At 42.5% G+C, this 18,879-nt stretch overlaps 2 protein-coding genes across 4 annotated transcripts; one reads left to right on the top strand and one right to left on the bottom strand.

Moving 5' to 3' along the window:
• Positions 1-882: 882 nt before the first annotated feature.
• Positions 883-6,656, bottom strand: LOC139577216 (proteasome activator complex subunit 3-like). Its single transcript, XM_071404174.1, has 11 exons — positions 6,374-6,656; positions 5,775-5,807; positions 5,539-5,601; positions 4,182-4,286; positions 3,420-3,474; positions 3,057-3,172; positions 2,849-2,917; positions 2,619-2,686; positions 2,458-2,512; positions 2,286-2,372; positions 883-2,169 (listed from the first exon to the last, which is right to left on the bottom strand). Exons 1-11 carry the CDS (start codon positions 6,416-6,418, stop codon positions 2,089-2,091), a joined length of 777 nt encoding a protein of 258 aa, XP_071260275.1. The 5' UTR covers positions 6,419-6,656; the 3' UTR covers positions 883-2,088.
• Positions 6,657-6,732: 76 nt separating this feature from the next.
• LOC139577208 (next to BRCA1 gene 1 protein-like) lies at positions 6,733-18,772 on the top strand. Of its 3 annotated transcripts, XM_071404156.1 has the most exons (20): positions 6,755-6,971; positions 8,814-8,880; positions 9,277-9,339; positions 9,440-9,458; positions 9,568-9,590; positions 9,751-9,936; positions 11,075-11,152; positions 11,305-11,501; positions 11,818-11,943; positions 12,226-12,429; positions 12,636-12,795; positions 12,966-13,235; positions 13,385-13,592; positions 13,718-14,005; positions 14,099-14,260; positions 14,385-14,802; positions 14,924-15,006; positions 15,394-15,469; positions 15,648-15,744; positions 15,965-18,772. In XM_071404156.1, the coding sequence occupies exons 2-20, from the start codon at positions 8,848-8,850 to the stop codon at positions 16,136-16,138; spliced, it is 2,865 nt and encodes a 954-aa protein (XP_071260257.1). In that variant the 5' UTR covers positions 6,755-6,971; positions 8,814-8,847; the 3' UTR covers positions 16,139-18,772. The 3 variants fall into 3 exon arrangements, 2 of the variants coding, with proteins under 2 accessions (XP_071260247.1, XP_071260257.1); XR_011675235.1 differs by lacking the exon at positions 8,814-8,880 and having other exon boundaries at positions 6,733-6,971; positions 15,394-15,492; positions 15,965-16,099; XM_071404146.1 differs by lacking the exon at positions 8,814-8,880 and having other exon boundaries at positions 6,733-6,971.
• Positions 18,773-18,879: the final 107 nt, after the last annotated feature.

Here is an 18,879-nt window from a genome sequence, read left to right as displayed (position 1 = left end):
ACTTAACAGATTACATTTAGAAAGTAACCTACACAACCCTGCCCTTGAACAACCAGCAGCCAATTCTAGATTATTTCCCCTTATTTAGCCTGTTATACATTACCTCTTGGGTGCACTTCCCCATCTCTATACCACCACTACTCGAGTGCATAGTGTAGTGCACTCAAACTCAACCCTGGACCTTGAAGCCAATGCCAATGCTTTTTTTCCCTTTTCTTCCATTGTTCCCCTCTAATCAGGGACACCAGGTGGGTGCAATTAATGATCAAGTAGAACAGAAAACCAGCAGGCTCCAGACCTCTTAGGGTAAGAGTTGAATACCGCTGTAGTAGATTAGTTACCCTATAACCATCAAGTTATGTGAGTAAAGGCCTGCCGTATAAAAATACATCACGACAAGTGTGATAGAAACAGGATGTCCTTACAATTTTGTAAATGTTTACAATTTCTTTGTACGACATGGTGGGATCTTTGTGTCGGTAAAATTAATTGTGCGACAAATTGCGGTGGAAATTATTTCTTACGCAATTCGATAGAATAATCATCACGTTGAGGTAAATTTGCAGTCACACATTTGCTATGTTGTGTGGTCCTCCCACTGCAACTTGGTAAAGCATGCAGTTGTCTACACTACAGGGTGCTGAAAGTGCACAGTGATGAACTTGATGCTCCTTTCCAATAAAATTGAGGCTCTTCATTTGTATGCTAGTGACATGATCGGTGCTTAGTTGCCAATTAACAAATTATCTTGTTCTTATCATATAACCTAACCTATCCAGTGTACACTATCAGCAAACTTGTCTAGAGACCATGCGAACCAGATTGGGCAAATTTGACATTTATCGCAACACTGCGTGACAAAACTATCGGTAGAGTGGAAAATGCCATGGAAACACTGACCTTTATTCAGTACATGAAACTTCATCACACAGCCTTTTATCCACAAAAAAAAGTGTCTGATGTTAACACCTCTGGTGGGGAAATGCTTTTTTTTTTTAAATGCAGATTTGATCATTTGTATGAATATCTGTTACAAATTAGATAGAAACCTAGCTATTATGAAGTATTTTGCCCCCCTCATCCTGAGGTTAATAATTTTCACAGCAAGGCTTGAATTCAACTACACAAGCTGAGACACACCAACAGTTGCAGCATATACAATAGGTGAGAAACCATGTCATTCTCAAGAATTTGTATTACGTAAAAATATTTATTCTTAAAACAAAATTACAATTAAGGGAGAGAAACAGTAAAGACATTTCTCTCATCACGTAGCATCTGGATATGAGAACATTAGATCTGGCTTTCAACACAATTGAAACTCCAATATCAGAGTGGATGGACATTACATATTGTGCTGGAAACAGACCATAGTCCTTCACAATGTACTTGTGAGTAGTCCCTTAAGTAAAAAAATAAATAAAAATAACTGACAGGACTGCAAGCTACACTATGTCTAAAATGCAGATTGAGCATTCCCACACACTCACCTAGACAATCTCAACATACAGCTAATTATAGTTACCAGCAAGCACTTCAGAATCCTAAAAATAATTCCTTAAAAACAAAACTAAAGATAAAACAGACAAAGTATACCTGTGAAACTCCCATGACGGTTTCCAGGCAAGACATACACACTACAAGCACACAGAAAGTTTCATCTGACCTACCAACCTTGTGGAGGCCGGCCATGTTTGAGTTCAGTTCAAGCCTGCTTGATTGGTCGACATGGAGAAAAATCCATAATCAAGGTACAACCTTTTCACAAGCCCTGGAAACATGGATGTTTCAGAACATGTCTAAGGAGGTAATTTCAAAGTCCACCTTGAGGGAATTGATGATAATAGTCCAGAACAAAGCCCCTGTTACAGTCAATGGCTGCATTCACACAGGCAACCCAGTTTGGAGCCTTTTTCCACTAATTAATTGGTCTTTTGACTAATCACATCAGATATTTTCAGAGCTTATCTGATTGGTCAAAAGACCAATTAGCGGGGAAAAATATCAGAATTGTGCTGCCTATTTAAATGCTGCCAATGTGGCTGTTACTAGGAGTTGGTGAGAAGAGGATACGGGGAAGTGGAGTGTTCAGTAGAGGGCTTCATTGTTGCTGCTTCGTGGCCTCTTGATCTTCTCTATATTTTTCAGGATCATGTCATGTAATGTCACCTGCAAGCGGATGGGGTTTGGTTATTACGGTAAACAAATATCTGCGACAGGCTAACAACATAACGTTGATACAACTTGGTTGAACAGAGCCAGAACTGTGTGCATGTATTGCTCACATATTGATTCCTCAGCTCTGACACAATGATCTTGAGGCTGATGTATTCCTTCTCGTCTATTTCAGTCACCGTGCGCTGGTAGTCCTCCTGCAGACAGACAGATGGTCAACAACGAGAGGACTCAGGGCAGCAGATTGGATGTGGATGTAAACAGTGTGCAGTTAACACTTACCACATGAGGGTACTTTGTAATTTTTGAGACTAGCTTCGCTCTGGTGATGTAATACCTGTTGAAAACAAATGTTTGAGACAGTCCAAGGAACCGCTTTAGATTCATAAGGGATTTTTGTGAAGTAAATAAAAACACACAAGGTAGTGTATACTGTGGCATACCTGGAAATTTGGTCCAGGTAAGAGGCTGCCTCTCCTTCCACAGTCCTGAGCTCAGCAACAGTTTCCTCCTGTAAACAGAAACAAGGTCAGCATCATCTGACAGAAAGGCAAAAGAGCGCAAGTACTGCCCCCTAGTGTTGGAGATTTGTTCATGTTTGGAAAAGTAGACCAGAAGCTAGACATGTGAATGTGCATGTCTCTGCACTCATATTGATGGGAAAGTATAATACCTGGATGGATACACCAAAGTTGTTACCATCCTCTATTCTGGGGATTAAGAGCTGGACCCACATTTTGACCTGAGAGTGAGGAGACATACAGATGAGACAGTCATTTCTTAACAGTAGATCTCCACTAAGCAATTCAGAGTGGGAGAGCCCTCAAAAAGCAATCAAATAAATCCCTCAAAGAAAAATGGCTGTGTTTGTGGGTACATACTGTGTTGCATTTCTCTATGAGGGTTCTTATTTCTGGCTTGACTCTTTCGATCAGGTCAACCAGCTGGCCGTTGCTTTTTATCATCCCCCCTGGCATGGCAAACACCTTGGGGCCATCTAGAGAGGTGGGATTGAGAGGTCAAACATCCAAGCAGCTTCTAGCTAATATAGAATACTGCAAATCAGTCAAGTGCAGTCTACTATTCTCTTCTATCAAGAAATGTATTGAGGATGAATGGTTCTGGCATAAGTCGGCATTGACAGACATTAAGAGATATCAACAAGCGTATTTTACAGTACAACAATGCCATCAGAATTATTATTATTATTATTAAATGGCATGACAACAGGCAGTCGGGTTTACCTTGACAGTTATCATCATCTAGTCCATCTTCAATTTTCCGTTTTCTGGAATTTTGCTATAAACATTAACCTCGGGTTAACATAGGCATTACTTCTGTTACAGGTCTCCCTTGATCAAAGGGGTTCCACATTTTTCTACCTCGAACAGTAATGGACAAGTGCTTTGAGCACAGTGACCTGCTGAGAGTCAATGAGCCATTCTGTTTATGTCTCATTAACATTCCTTCACAGTGTTATGTTAAAGTGAGTGAGAGACTACTGGTGTTGGCTATCCTCCACTTTGTTCAGGGTAGTCTCTTTTCAGATGTGGAACATACCCTTGTGATCAGACTAATGAAGTTGTTAGGCAGCGCCAATATAAACAAATGCTAGCCAACTGTGGTTGCAGGTCTTTGTTCCAGCCAAGCAGTAACACACCTGATTCTACTTTTTATAGTCTTCAAATCAAGATCTGATTAGCTAAATCAGGTGTGTTACCTGTAACAATGGGGGCGGCAGGTAGCCTAGTGGTTAGAGCATTGGGCCAGTAACCGAAAGGTTGCTAGAATGAATCCCTGAGCTGACAAGGTAAAAATCTGTCATTCTGCCCCTGAACAAGGCAGTTAACCCACTAGGCCGCCGTTGTAAGAAAAAAAATCATATTTAACTGACTTGCCTAGTTAAATAAAAAAATTAAACATGTAATTGACAAAATCATGTTTGGTATTGAATGTATACACTTTCATGATACTGATTTGATGCAAATGAGAATCCATGAACTTACCACATCTACTCCATCATGGCTATTGTTTAGAATGATTGGGTCGGGTACTTTGACGTTTATCTCTGAGTGGATCTCTTTCAGGTCTGCGACATTCAAAATGGGCTCCTGGAAAGGATGAAGAAATCAAATCAAAGTGTATTTGTCACATGCTTTGTAAACGACAGGTGTAGACTAACAGTGAAATGCTTATGGACCCTTCCCAAAAATGCAGAGAGAAATTGAAAAATAATACCACATGGAATAATTACACAATGAGTAACAATAACTTGGCTATACTGACTCGATGTGCAGTGGTACGAGGTAATTGAGGTAGATATGTACATATACGTAGGGGTAAAGTGACTAGGCAACCAGATAGATAATAATAAAAGAGAGTGCAAAAGGTTCAATGCATATAGTCCAGGTAGCTATTTGGTTAACTATTTAACAATCTTATGGCTTGGTGGTAGAATCTGTTCAGGGTCCTGTTGGTTCCAGACTTGGTGCATCAGTACCGCTTGCCGTGCGGTAGCTGAGAGAACAGTCTGACTTGGGTGGCTGGAGTACTTGACAGTTTTTAGGGCCTTCCTCTGACACCGCCTGGTATCGAGGCCCTGAAAGGTAGTGCGTACGACCCAGTGCTTGCGGTCGGATGCCAAGCCGTTGCCATACCAAGCAGTGAGGCAGCCAGCCAAGATGCTCTCAATAGTGCAGCTGTAGAACTTTGAGTATCCGAGGGTCCATGCCAAATATTTTCAGCCTCCTAAATGGGGAAGAGGCGTTGTCATGCCTTCCTCACGAATGTGTTGGTGTGTGTGGAGTAGAGCTGGGTGATATGGACAAAAATCCATGGCACAATAAATTGCCTGAATTGATGCAATAACGATAAGTTATAACAATATGCAGTACAGTTTATTTTTTATTATCTACTACTGGTTTGATGGTTGTAGTCATCAACTGTCCCATTAACAATCACCCATATTAGCAAATGTATTTAACTTCAAATTTCTCTAGTATAGGCTACTTATCGTAATGATTGATATCAACAAAATTCTTGTGATTGGTGTTGATAATTTTCGGTTTATCGTTCCAGCTCTAGTGTGGACCATGTTAATTAGTGATATGGGCACAGGAACTTCAGGCTCTCAACCCGCTCCACTACAGCCTCGGCCCTCCTTTCATGTAGTCCATGATCAGCTCCTTTGCCTTGCTGATGAGGGAGAGGTTGTTGCCGTGGCACCACACTGCCAGGACAACAAGGGTGGTGCCAGGACAACAAGGGCAACGTATCACGACAGAGTGCTCTGCATTAACCTAGATTCTATTTTGACAATGAAAAGTACAACAATAGAATCTCTGTTATTAGAATATGAATTACCTTCAGAAAGCTGTCAAGTTCCAGCAACTTTTTGGGGAAAAAGTCTGCGACCAGGTTTTCAGCCTAGTAAAGAACAAAGTTATTTTTTAAATCAATGATCACGTGTCTACCAGCATCAGTATATACATGATGCCTCCAAACAGTTATTTGTGGTTGTTGGTTAAATTTGTGAAATAGAAGACTAGGACCATCAAAAGTCTAAAATAAGAACATGTTGACATAATGTTGATACTCACCTCACCCGTGATCCGCTCTCTGAAGGCGTCAACCTATGAGAAAATAATAATAATAATAACCCTTTTCGAACACATCTTATGACATGTGAAAGAAAAACCATGTTGAATGACAGTACAATCACACCACGTGTCATTTGATGGAAGCAGCTGTCCTTACCACAATACTTTTTTTCCCGTCGTGTCTTTATCTGTAGCTAGCAGGCGACCTAACTAGTTAAATTTGTACATATGCTAATGTTATCGCTCTCCCCAAGAACTGGTAGTGTTACAGCAGATGAAGTGGGAAATATTTAGTTACTAACGTACTAGCTAATGTTGCTGTTTCTGCAGAAAAAGACAGCCCTCGTGCATAAATGTGTGATGCGGGATACTGTAGACAAACAAACAAATCGGTACTGTCCAGTCTCAACAGGATAGATAAACATACACCACTTGACTGAGCTCAGATTTTCTAATAGAACATTCTAAGATGATGTTGTGCTAATAACGTAGCTAGCTACTATAAGCAATGAGCAAAATGTAGCTAAGCTCCCTAGCTAGGCCTGGCAAGCATTCTCAATTATTCAACTTCTGCGTCAAAGTAATTGTGAAAACATTACCTTTGTTTTGAGGTCATTGTCTACCTTAATGCCTTTTGAAGACATAATTTGAAATAAATCAAATTAACTGATATAAACAAAAAAAACGGTTTTAAGTGGCTCGTTGTTGCTTTTGCCGCACACTGCTTCGAAATCAAGTTATGACGTAGTAAAGATGCGACTCGTAAAACAACCACGTGGACCAAAAAAAAGTATCACTAGCTATTTTTCTCGTGGATTATTTTAAAATACAAGATTATATATTGATAAAAAAAAGTTACGTCCGTGTGTTACATTAACGGTGTGTCCGTGTTTATTTTTGCGCAGCATTGATAAAAATATGCGTTTCTGTCACGTGATCATATGGGTGTGTTTACATAGCTGATGATGTAAACAGAAAAGACGCCTCATCCGGATAAGTCACATACCATAAAGGCAGACTATCTGTATTTATCTCGGCAATAGTGATTAATTTTGGTTTTCCTTGATATGTTTTAATTCATAGAAACAAGGAGCAATGGACTTCTACATCAATTTGAAGGTGAATTTCAGGGGGAATGCGAAGAATTTTCTCCTGTCAGGTTCGGAGACGAAGAGTTGGGAGTCAATGGAGGCCATGGTAAGCAAGGATAACGACGCTGGTGTTTTCATAGCAGCATTCATCTTGGCATACCTTTACGGTAGGCTGTTACTGAAACTAAAGCTATCAACCATCGATCGCCGGCCGCTTATTTGCTAAATGTTGTATACCTTGTATAAATGATTGATACCCTGTAGTTGAGAACATTGTTCTAGCTATGACAATCCAGTATTGAACAATTAGGGCCTAATGTTAGCTAGTAGTTACAGCAGCTAGCGATCTAAACGAACAGAATGTCAGTACTACAACAACATCCCAGTCGCAACAACATAATATCGAGCAATGCTAAAATAAGAGGCGCTGCTATTTATAAAAGTGTATATATTACAATAGGCCTACATTTAGCTGAAGATACATTAGACATTAATTTGTTGCCTGCCCTGCAGAGGGCATCCACGTAGATGAGTATACATTTTTATTTCACCTTTATTTAACCAGGTAGGCCAGTTGAGAACAAGTTCTCATTTGCAACTGCGACCTGGCCAAGATAAAGCAAAGCAGTTCGACACATACAACAACACAGAGTTACACATGGAATAAACAAACATGCAATCAATAATACAGTAGAAAAAGCGATATACAGTATGTGCAAATGAGGTAGGATAAGAGAGGTAAGGCAATAAATAGGCCATGGTGGCGAAGTAATTACAATATAGCAATTTAACACTGGAATGGTAGAATGTGCAGAAGATGAATGTGCAAGTAAATAAATACAGTATGGGGATGAGGTTGATTGGATGGGCTATTTACAGATGAGGTATGTACAGGTGCAGTGATCTGTGAGCTGCTCTGACAGCTGGTGCTTAAAGCTAGTGAGGGAGGTAAGAGTCTCCAGCTTTAGTGAATTTTTTGTTGTTGTTGCAGTTCGTTCCATATGACATGTGACATGTCAATGGTAACAACAGTAAGGAAGACCAGTGACATTCTTGATATGAGCGCTTGAAGCCGTGGCTGTCAAAATAGACTACAAGCAGAACCTATCTAAACATGGACAATCTTACTGACGTTTGTGGCTGCTTTGCGTGATGTATTGTTGTCTCTACCTTATTGCCCTTTGTGCTATTGTCTGTGCCCAATAATGTTTGTACCCTGTTTTGTGCTGCTACCATGTTGTCATGTTGTATTGCTACCATGCTATGTTGTCATGTGTTGCTGCCATGCTATGTTGTTGTCTTAGGTCTCTCTTTATGTAGTGTTGTGTTGTCTTGTCTTGATGTGTGTTTTGTCCTATATTTTAAAATAAAACAATTAAAGTATCCCAGCCCCATCCCCGCAGGAGGCCTTTTGTTAGGCCATCATTGTAAATAATAATTTGTTCTTAACTGATTTGCCTAGTTAAATAAAGGTTAATTTTTTTTTAAATGAAATGCCCCATTATCATCTATTATTCAGTTGCATCATTTTGGGATTAATTCATATTTACCCCAGTGACACTTTATTGACAACAGTCAGGCTATTGAGATGGAGGGCTACACTGCATGCTACAGTTAATGTTGCTAGTTCTCTGTGGTTCTCATTTCCTTTTCATGAATACAATAACAGAACATATTTCTTGCCTATGATAGCTTGGTTCATGTTAGTACTGTACTCTATTTGACGTCAGTATGTGGGGGGTATTGATTCGAAGGCGAGTCTGGCTTATGATACTTGAGGCTTCCGCCTCTCACTCCAGGGTTTGACAGCCCTGCCATATGATGTCAAAATAAACATTTGAGCCAAGCCACCTCATCTGATAACGTCCCCTTATGCCAAGATGTGTCACTTTTCAAAGCAAGCCAATAAAATATCTTGCAATGGGCTGAATTCTCTCTCTTCCCACAGTAAAATGGGAAATCTTAATGTGAGTGCAAGGTGAATGGTGGATGCCAGTTGTTGTTTTTCCTATAAGGTGAGCTTATGAGACTGTTTTCCTCTGACTCTCCTGGCAGCAGCAAGCTCAGACTCCATTGTCACCCCGCTGTCCAGTCACCAGTCACGGAGTTCATCCTCATTGAAATTGCCATTGTGTCTCCATGTTGCCATGGCATTGCCTTCAAGGAGACCAGTCTATTTTCCTTTCAGGCATCATATGCTACATCATAGCCCTGATTGTTCATTCAATTAGCAAATATGGGATACTACGGCATAGCATAAATATAGCCGTGATAACATGATTGATTTTTGGCTCTCCTTGAAATGATCACTTTTTTATGTCATTTGGAGGCGCTTGTCCTTTGTCTGAGAAACAGCTTGCTAAATCATGTAATACACTGGTTAGTTTATAGATTGTGTCTTTTGTCTACAGGTGAAAAGGTCCTTTGGCCTGTGTAATCTACAAGTTACTTATTTTGATGAGGAGAATGAGGAGGTGAGTGAGAGCAAAGAGTTACGGCAATGTTAATTTGTTGGGAATGGTAATATAATGCTATTACAATGTTGTTGCAATACATTTCCGTTTTGTGTTTCAGGTATCCATAAACAGCCAAAGTGAGTAGTAAAGCACCAAACATAATATTGTGTTGTGTTTTGTACCAAATATAATATTAATTAGTTGTTCAATGTAACATGTCCAATAATTATATGTTTCCTCTTCTAGTGGAGTATGAGGAGGCATTAAAGGTAGGTGGTAACTTAAAATCTGACTCCTGTCCCTGCTTAGGCCTTATGATGACAAAAGGTTCAAGTGAAGTGGAACTGTTACCTGAAGCAGGATCCAAAATACGCCTTCAAGTAACAAAGCAATACATTAACCATCATTCCTCTCTGTTGATTTCATCAGAGTGCATCCAGGCAAGGGAACCGGCTGCACATGAATGTGTATGAGACCAGGGGTCAGCCCACGCGCGTGCCGGCCAAGGCCAGTGGAGGGGAGCCCAAGAGAGGGTTCCGTCCCCCACAGCACTGTCCAACCCTGGCTCAAGTGGTGAGCCGGAAGGTCCAGGCTGCTGTCCCCGAACAGGGCATGGTAAGGACAGAGCTATAGATATGCACACTACTGTATACTTCCTACTTAATAGTGCTGAGCGATTAACCAACATTTTGGTTATGTTTCGGTTTTTAAACAACTAATTGACCGATGTTGGTTAAATTATAGGGACCGAGTGGTGCAGCGGTCCAAGGCACAGCCTCGCAGTGTTAGAGGCATCACTACAGACCCAGGTTCGATCCCGGGCTGTATCACAACTGGCCGTGATCGTGAGTCCCATAGGGCGGCGCACAATTGGCCCAGTGTCGTCCGTGTTTGGCCGGGGTAGGCCGTCATTGTAATATAAGAATTTGTTCTTAACTGACTTGCCTAGTTAAATAAAGGTACAAAAAAAAGGTTTTATTTATTTGAATTCCATTTCATTCGTTTGTGCACTTCCATTTCGCTCAATGCGCACATCTCACAGTTTCTCTAGTGATAAATTAGATCCAGCCTGAACTGTGTGCTGTAGAAGGGAGTTGAAGATTCCGAATGGCCCATATTCTACATAGTTTAGCGCATACAATGTGGTAATTAACTACAATGACCATAATCCATTGCGTGAGGTGATATAGAGAACAACTGTTGCTTTGTGAGGTACCTCTACCAGAAAATACACGATCTAAGTGAGTGGTAGTTGCTATTTAGCAGTCATAAAAGTATGCCTTATTTACTTTCAAGAACTACATTTTTAGATTTTGTCAGACTGCATAGGCAGCAGCTCTATAGAGATGACTTGAAATTAAATAATAAAGTAATCAAATAAAACAAATGTAATATACACAACAACTGAAATATTTTATTAAAGTTCGGTGAATAAATGATGGTTGATAAGCATTAATGGGCAGTCATTACCTTCATGGGATTTTTATTAATTGCTTTAGTCTGTGTTACAGCATTCAACCCACATAATGCATAGTGTATTTAATGTTGTTTTTATAATCGAATCGACCTCGAAGTACTAATTGCTCAGCACTATTACTTTATATAGCTAATTCTTTCAAATTGAATGAGCTTTTGTGTCATTAGGTATTCATTTAATACAAGTAAAGACCAAACTAAGTCATTGCATGTCCTAAAATAAATATGGCTTAATTGTCTGATTTCTCACCGATGTGTTTCTACTTTGGTTTCCAAGGTGATCATGAAAGAACTAAAGGGGACCAAAGAGGAAGATAAGACACCTCCAGCATGGTTTACATCTTACATGGAGAAGGTGAGGAGATTACTTGGAAATTACTGTGGTTTTATCTTCAATGAATGTACTATTTAGAATCATACCACTTAACCTTGACATTTATATGGTTGTATGTGTATATTTTATAGATGAAATTAAGCTAACCAGTAACCCAAACTCTTGTCATCCAGTTCAAAGACCAAGTAGTGAGGGAGGCAGTGGAGAAGATCTGTAGGGAGTTCTCGGGCCAGTGCTGCATCCACAAGCCCATTGGAGCTGAGGCCCAGATCCCTGAGGTGACCTCCTCCACCCTGCCTGGGGGTCCTAGTTCCACCCCTGCCTGCAGCAGCTGCCGGGGCCAGACCGCTGGGGGAGGATACCAGTGCAGGTGAGAAGGGGAGGAGGAGAAGAGAGAGACTAGGGAGGACATTGACAAATGTGAATTAGTTCAAATGTGAGTAAAGGTAAATAAACACCAATGTAATCAGATATTTCTTACATGTTTTTGTAAATAGCCTACTCCCAGTTACTTTTCATTTAGTGCCTCCAACATACATTGTGTTGCTCCAAAACAAACAAATTCCTTCGATCAGTTGTCGTTTCCATTTCTTCAGTATGCGAAACCTAAGAAGATCAGTTTAAAATAATCAGAAGGCCCTTTGTTTGGTGTGCTGCTCCCTGAATGTCTGGTTTCTTTTTCCCAGTGTGTGTACGTCCTGCACACTGTGTGAGCCCTGCAGCTTCTCCCATGACCCCAGCCACAACCTGGTGAGAGCCAGAACACCCCTCTCCATCCCTGAGCACGGCTCACCAGCCCCAGACCACAGCAGGTAAGACCAGGGTTGGAAAATATTACATATTGTAACAGTTACATATATTCTGTTTTTGGAACCTCATTTAATGCTTATGGGGTGCCAATGTTAATTAATTCTTGTTTTTGGGGCTGCTATGGTTTGATATGAGAAATTACTCTCCATTTTGGGGGTTGTTTTGTATTTGTAATTTTCAATTCTACAATGATCATTGTCATCAGAAAGTTGTCAGAACTGTATCTGTCCTATGATGGCCAATCAGAAACCCTTGCATTCTCCCCTTCCCTACCTCGTCCCCAGGTTCTACCGGCGAGGGGACCGGAGCTTCCGTAAGGCGGAGAAGCAGCGTCTGAAGGCTGAGAAGCGTCAGCTGAAGGCGGAGGTAAAGGAGATCAGGAAGCAGCTGAAGATGGAAAGGAGGGGCCTGCAGTGGAGTGCCGCCGGAGACGGGAGCTCCTCCCCCGTCCTGCTCCAACCCAGGGCCACCCAGGCCAACAGCCCGGAGTACGTCTTAAAGGGACAGTTCACAAAAATTAGATGAAAGTAGATACGGCTTGGTATTCAGTGTATCTTGAGCTCAAATCAGTGAGAGGCACAGGTCTTGTCTCTAGTTAGACTGCTGTCAAAAGGAGGGAAAGGACAAAGAGAGTTGTGCTTTGGAGAGAGATGTTCTGTGGTTTAATAGTGTATTTTGGCGCTTTGTCCCCCAGGCGTCCCAAGCGGCCCTGCCCTCTGGTGGTGCCAGCCATGACGGCCCTGTTCCTGGACGAGAACCTGCCTGATGGGACTCGTCTTCGCCCGGGCACCAAGTTCATCAAGTACTGGAAGATGAGAAACACTGGCAGCGTGAGCTGGAGCACTGAAACCAAGGTACTATTATGGGATGAGGATGCACCTGGGATATGCACATTATCTGAGGTTACCATTGACAGCCACAGTAATCTTAGCAGAAAGAAAGGACACGACGATGAGAGCTAGACTGTCAATGTTATACCTTTCTCCCCCACCCCTCGCTCTCTCTACCCCCATCTCCTTCTTAGCTGAAGTTCATGTGGGGGAATCTGGCGGTGGCGTCGGGCGAGCGCTGGCGTGAGGTGGCTGTGCCTTTCCTGCAGCCAGGTCAGGTGGGCGTGGTAAGTGTGGCACTATGTGCCCCGGCCCTGGAAGGCTCATACACCTCCCATTGGCGTCTGGCACACGGTGGGGAGCAGTTTGGCCCTCGCGTCTGGTGCAGCATTGTGGTGGACCCCCTGGCGCCTGCAGCCGTGATGGCAGATGGCGTGCTGGTGTCGCCCTGCGTCACCCCACAGGCAAGTCCACCCACCCGCTTGACTTTGGTTCTCAGTGGCCAATCCCAAACTGCTATACAATGCTGTAGTTCTCTGGAAAAGATGGTAGTAATCTCATTTAAGTATGTATTCTGTCTGGGTAACATATATTTTCTGCTGGTGCTCTACAGGGGAAGAACCCCCTCTCCACAGATAAGGGTGGGAAGTCTTGTGCTGTAGCCTCTAGGGATCAAGCACTCATGTCAGTGGACCAAGACGAACGAGAATACTACATTCCCTCTGTGGACTTGCTCACAGCCCAGGACTTACTCTCCTTTGAGCTGCTGGACATCAACATTGTTCAGGAACTAGAGAGCGTGCCCAACAACACCCCAGCAGGTAAGCCTTCCATTGCTATTCACATGCTAAATCTGCAGGGTGTTCCTAATCAGTTGACTGCACTTAGGGTCTCTCCGTCTCCTTTTCTGAATTTCTCTCTCATTCTCTCTGTCTCTTCCACACAGATATGACCCCGTGCATATCCCCATTGCCCCATGACGGTCCCCTGCAGGAGAAGCCCACCCTGCGGTTGATCCAGGAGGAAGCAGAGGCCCATCAGGCCCAGGGAGTCACAAGCATCCAGCCGTCTCAGGGCCTGGGGCCAGGGGCGGAGGGGGGCCGGGTTCCAGCCCAGGAGGAGGGAGAGGAGGATATGAGCGGGACTCAGTTTGTGTGTGAGACGGTGATGCGCTCGCTCACACTGGAGGAGGCCCCAGACCATACACCCCTGCATGGGAACTGCCCCGTCAAAGGTGAGTTTTTATTAATTAGTTCCATATGAAGCCTATGTTAATACCAGGACCATAACATTGTGTAACCAAAATTCCTTTCCCTGATCTTCACAGTGGTCCGCCCAGCAGCCCAAGGTGGCTCCGCCTCCTCTTCTCTTAAAGGGAAAGGTGTTGAGAAGCGTTTGGAGGTGAGGTCCGAGAAAACCCGGGACATATCCCCCGTGGCCCCAGCCCTAGCACCACCCCAGCTGGCTATACCAGAGCTGATGATGCCAGGTGATTGGCCCAACTTATCCACCTGTTTTCAATGAGTTGATTGGTTGATAAATACCACTTGAGCTCAAATCTGGGCCCTGTTGTCAGGTAAAAAACAACAATTAAATAGTTTGACCGTTTGCAGATGAGGGACTGGAGTCAGACATCGAGAGCATCTGCATGGACGCCAGAGGGGACAAAGACAAGGGCGAAGATAAAGGAGAGTTGACAGAGGGGAACAGGGGCGCCCGCAGCCGTTCCTCCTCGGCCTCATCCGAGGATTACATCATCATCCTCCCTGACTGCTTCGACACCAGCCGCCCCCTGGGAGAGTCCATGTACAGCTCCGCCCTCTCCCAGCCTGGCGACGCCCCCGACACACCCACAGACCCCGACCGCCAGGGCCGTACCACTCCCGAGGGGGAGCAAGATGAAGCAGAAGAGACAGTTTCAGGCTCCAGCAGCGCCAACGATATGCTGTGCACCTCCCAGACGTTGGACGCCGTGCCCCTAACCCCTGTGGTGGTGGCACCCCCTCGGCTCAACTCAGCTCTTACACTCAGGTGAGAAACCATGGGCCAGCAGTGCTTGGAAATAGGTTTCCAGTGCTATTACACATTTTGACAGTGCTAAATTGCTGAGATGTTCCAAAATGTAGACATATATTGTTGGTGTTGTCTTCAGCCTAGACAGCAATGATCAGACCGAGGCAGCAGCAGAGTCCCTGGACAGGACTGAGGTCTACCAGCAGGGAGAGTCAGAGGATGGTAAGGAACACACACGGTCACATACTGAACAGTAGTTCTAGCAACTAAAGGAAACAGTGTTTTTGCTCGTCTCATGAAGGCAGTTGGGCCTAACTGACGACAATGCCCTAACTGGAATAATGTTTTCTGCTTGCTGCAGTGCCTTTTTGCTGTCTTATCATTCAGCGGTAATATCCAAAGTACAATGTCTGCTTGGTTCTAACAAACACAAGTACTAAGCACTAGATCAATGGCTATGGAGTAGAGGTCTGCTTGGAGTCATTCTTGTCAAAGAGCACCTTCTATACACTCCCCTCTTGAGCTCTACAACTTATCCATATGAGCATACCGGCATATCCTTATCCCAGAACATAACCAACCAGTCATCTCTGTGGTTGTGTCTGAAAGGTTCCAAGCAGCCAGACAGCCAACCAGACAGCCCATCTGCTTCTGGTGACTCAGAAGACAACTCCGAAGACCCTAGGTGGGACCCTGATGTGCAACTCAGTCAGTTCAGATGCTAATATTTTCTGAGATGTCTTGTTAAAGAGATTGTTAAAGTGGAACGTCAATTTAATGATATTAGTGTTGGCTGACCAGAAACAAAATGGTGTCAGTAAGACTCACTCCCTGGCTCTCTCTGTCGGTCTTGTTCCTTCTAGGCACCCAGGCATCACTGGAGGCCTGGTAAAGGGAGCCCTGTCTGTCGCAGCATCCGCCTACAAGGCTCTGTTCACTGGGCAGCCTGGCCCAGTGCAGGTCAGTCCTCCATTCACTTCCTACAGTGCTGTTAATGATGGCATTCAAGGTCATCCTTTTTGCAATCTCAGAAGATTGCTCTATCATATTAACATGGTGGTTGAGACATCGAACTGGAATGCCACCATTGTAAGGCTACTTTAGCATGTCATTACTGACTATCAGAGTCAAGTTAGTATCTAGGAGGTGTATTTTAAACAGTATGCTGTCCTTCCTGCAGCCCCCAGTGGATGGAGCCACACAGGACACCATGATGGGGGTGCTGGTGGAGATGGGCTTTGGTGACCGGCCTCTCAACCAGCGGCTGCTGAAGAAACACAACTACAACCTGCTGGACGTGGTCAATGAACTGGTCCAGATGACCGACAATGACTGGTACTCCACCCGCTACTGAGGAGAGAGGGAGGAGGAGGAGCTGGGGTGGCGTCATGGGTGTAACCTCTGCCGCCTTGACCTCTTTTGTCTCTTCTTCCTCTCTTTTAGATTTGGCCCAAGTATGACAGGAGGTATCCTGATTATGACCTAAAGAGACATTCCCATGGACTTTGGGATATTTAGACTATCAAATAGCTACAGTATGTATGTAGATCCATTTAACATGGCCGTTTCTGGCTGTTAGCTTTTGCATAGGAAAGGGGGAGACTGAAGGGGGGTGGATGAGGTGGGCTACTCTTTCCAGGAGAACACCTTCATTGCTGTGGTAACAAATGGCAAACATATCACAAGTTGCTATCGCCGAGCCATTCCTGTTAAACAGTATACTCACCCTTGAAGTCATAGATTGGAATACAGGCTGAATATGCAGCCATAGACCAGGTATATTCAACAAGAGTTACATTATGTGTAAGTTTAGCTGAAGGGGTGTTGGGTGTAATATTTATCACAGAGCCAGAACCATATAGGTCTTACGATATGATAAGCTGTGGCAATAGTCAACATTGTATGACGTTAATCACCTTCATAGAGTGTTTGAATAGTGGACACGTCAGGTCCTCGTTCTAAGCGTGAATGACTGTCAGTGTTGGAGAATGCTATGCTTCTTTCAGATCACAGCAATTAAACACACACACACCCACATGCTTAAACCTTTCTCAGCTTAACTGTTCAAAGTATCAGCGTACTGTAGACATATGATGTGTCTTATTGATTCAAGATAATCATTCCCCTACTTTCTGTGATGTCGTGCCATGGCTGACAACATGCTATGGATATTTGTGCGTAATGGTGTACACATTAAGTATTTTTGAAATGAGGACCATTACATTGATGCAGTCCATTTAATTCCATTTTGAGAGGGTTATTTAATCACCATTCTTAACTAGGAGTATATTTGGGTTTAAAAATAATCATGTAAATATAATATACAAATGTTTTTTTGTTGCACATGGAAGACATAAATATTGATGCAAACCCAAAAGACTAGCTGCTCAAGAAGTGAAGGACGTAATCATTTTTAAGATCCTGTTGAAGGGATTTTATTTATCAAGAAATGAATGAACCTCCTTTACAAAATGTCTTCAATCTGCTCTATATTGTCCTGAGGGAGGGGGGTTCTTTTCAGAACCATACAGGGGGCCTGGTGATCATGATATATCAAAAGCATTGACTCATTCCACTTGGTATCATTCTTTAAACTTGGTATAATTTTTTACACTTGGTATCATTCTTTAAACTTGGTATAATTTTTTACACTTGGTATCATTCTTTAAAAAAAATATACGTCAAGTTCTTTCACTGCTTGATTTCAGTTTTCAAGTTTTATGTAACAAGTTTGAAATGCTTTTATTATTTTCCAATATGGAAATGCTAACGTGTTTCAGGTAATCCTAGGAGGTCATCTTTGTTGTTAAAAGAGTTTTTGTTTTAGAGTTGATTGCTTGAGGGCTGTTTTGGAAATGTAAAGGAAGATTTGCCTGTGTTCTTCTGGTTGAAGCTTTCTCACGTCATTGTGCTTGAATTTCCACTGTTCTAATATGTTTATATTTGAAGAAAAGATACTGGAAAGGTTTGCTTAAGTCTTGTACACTAAGGGGAACTTGACAGGGTTGTGAGCATTGTGAAAAAGAATTAACACTTAGTGGCCAGTCATAATGTAGCAAATGGATATTGGTAAAAATCATTAGTACTATTTTGGTATAGTATAGTCTTAATGGTTCTTAGGGTTTGTCTTACCAAAGGATGTGTCTGCTAAATGACTAAAATGTACAGTCCTACCAGGTGATGGTATCTGATTTATTGCCACTTATGAGTCAACTTTTAGGGTGTCAAGGAGAAATGGAATTCAAGGACAATAAGGATTGTGGTCTTTTGAATTAAAATGTAAAAGTAAGCTTTGCCCATAGTGGAAAACTATATGTCATAAATTATGGCAGGTTAATGGAGGTCAGAAACAGTGCGATTCATAGATTTCTCCATACATGTACTTGAAACATTCATACCTTCCATATATGGGCAGGATATTTTCATAGAGGGTGAAGAATGAGAACTCCAAAAAGTTTTTGGGGAGGGATAATGTGCAGTTTGTCTGAACTCTTTCTGTGTTGCACTTAAAAGACTTGCCTGGAACCCTGACGTTGAATTGCATTGAATTCTAGGTCGGGCAGAATTTAGCATTTGAATCAGGAAAAGTTTATACTCACGACCTCTACAAGCCAGAATGTTGAATAAAATGATATTTTAATGTACTTTACCGGCATGCACACATGATAAAAATACATGCATTACTTGCCGAGCTCGTGCACGTGTTTACATGGTTTTGCGCACGCTTCAGGTGATAGAAATCTTAATGTAATTCTACTTTTCTGTGGATATTGTCTCACATTCCTTCCACCAAAAGGACCAACCACACAGACAACCGGTTAAAGTACGTAAAAACAATTTTATTCAACATTCTGGCTTGTAGAGATTCAAACGCTCATTTCTGCCTACCTAGAATTCAATGCAATTCAATGTTGGGTTTCCAGGCCATTAAAAGACATAGGCTACCTGTGATGTACAAATATCTGTCTAATAAAAGTCACTACACTTAGATGTCACTTCTTTTTTGAATAAGGCTAAATAAAAAATATTTGAAATGATCACATACACAAAAACATAACCAGGAAGCAATGTATTTATTTGACTTTGTTTAAAAAA

Source organism: Salvelinus alpinus, chromosome 1 (genome assembly GCF_045679555.1).
Source record: "Salvelinus alpinus chromosome 1, SLU_Salpinus.1, whole genome shotgun sequence".
NCBI classification, from domain to species: domain Eukaryota; kingdom Metazoa; phylum Chordata; class Actinopteri; order Salmoniformes; family Salmonidae; genus Salvelinus; species Salvelinus alpinus.
Note: the sequence above shows the minus strand (reverse complement) of the source record. Positions and strands in the feature narration are given on the sequence as shown.

Bases quoted from the DNA above. Each gene is read 5' to 3' on its own strand.
- LOC139577216 (XM_071404174.1), bottom strand. From the start codon at position 6,418: ATGTCTTCAAAAGGCATTAAGGTAGACAATGACCTCAAAACAAAG. The intron at 2,513-2,618 runs GTATGCCACAGT...TGTTTTCAACAG, and splicing joins TACCTGGACCAAATTTCCAG to GTATTACATCACCAGAGCGA. The intron at 2,373-2,457 runs GTAAGTGTTAAC...GTCTGTCTGCAG, and splicing joins TTACAAAGTACCCTCATGTG to GAGGACTACCAGCGCACGGT.
- LOC139577208 (XM_071404146.1), top strand. From the start codon at position 6,870: ATGGACTTCTACATCAATTTGAAGGTGAATTTCAGGGGGAATGCGAAG. The intron at 14,803-14,923 runs GTGAGAAACCAT...TGTTGTCTTCAG, and splicing joins AACTCAGCTCTTACACTCAG to CCTAGACAGCAATGATCAGA. The intron at 15,745-15,964 runs GTCAGTCCTCCA...TCCTTCCTGCAG, and splicing joins GGCAGCCTGGCCCAGTGCAG to CCCCCAGTGGATGGAGCCAC.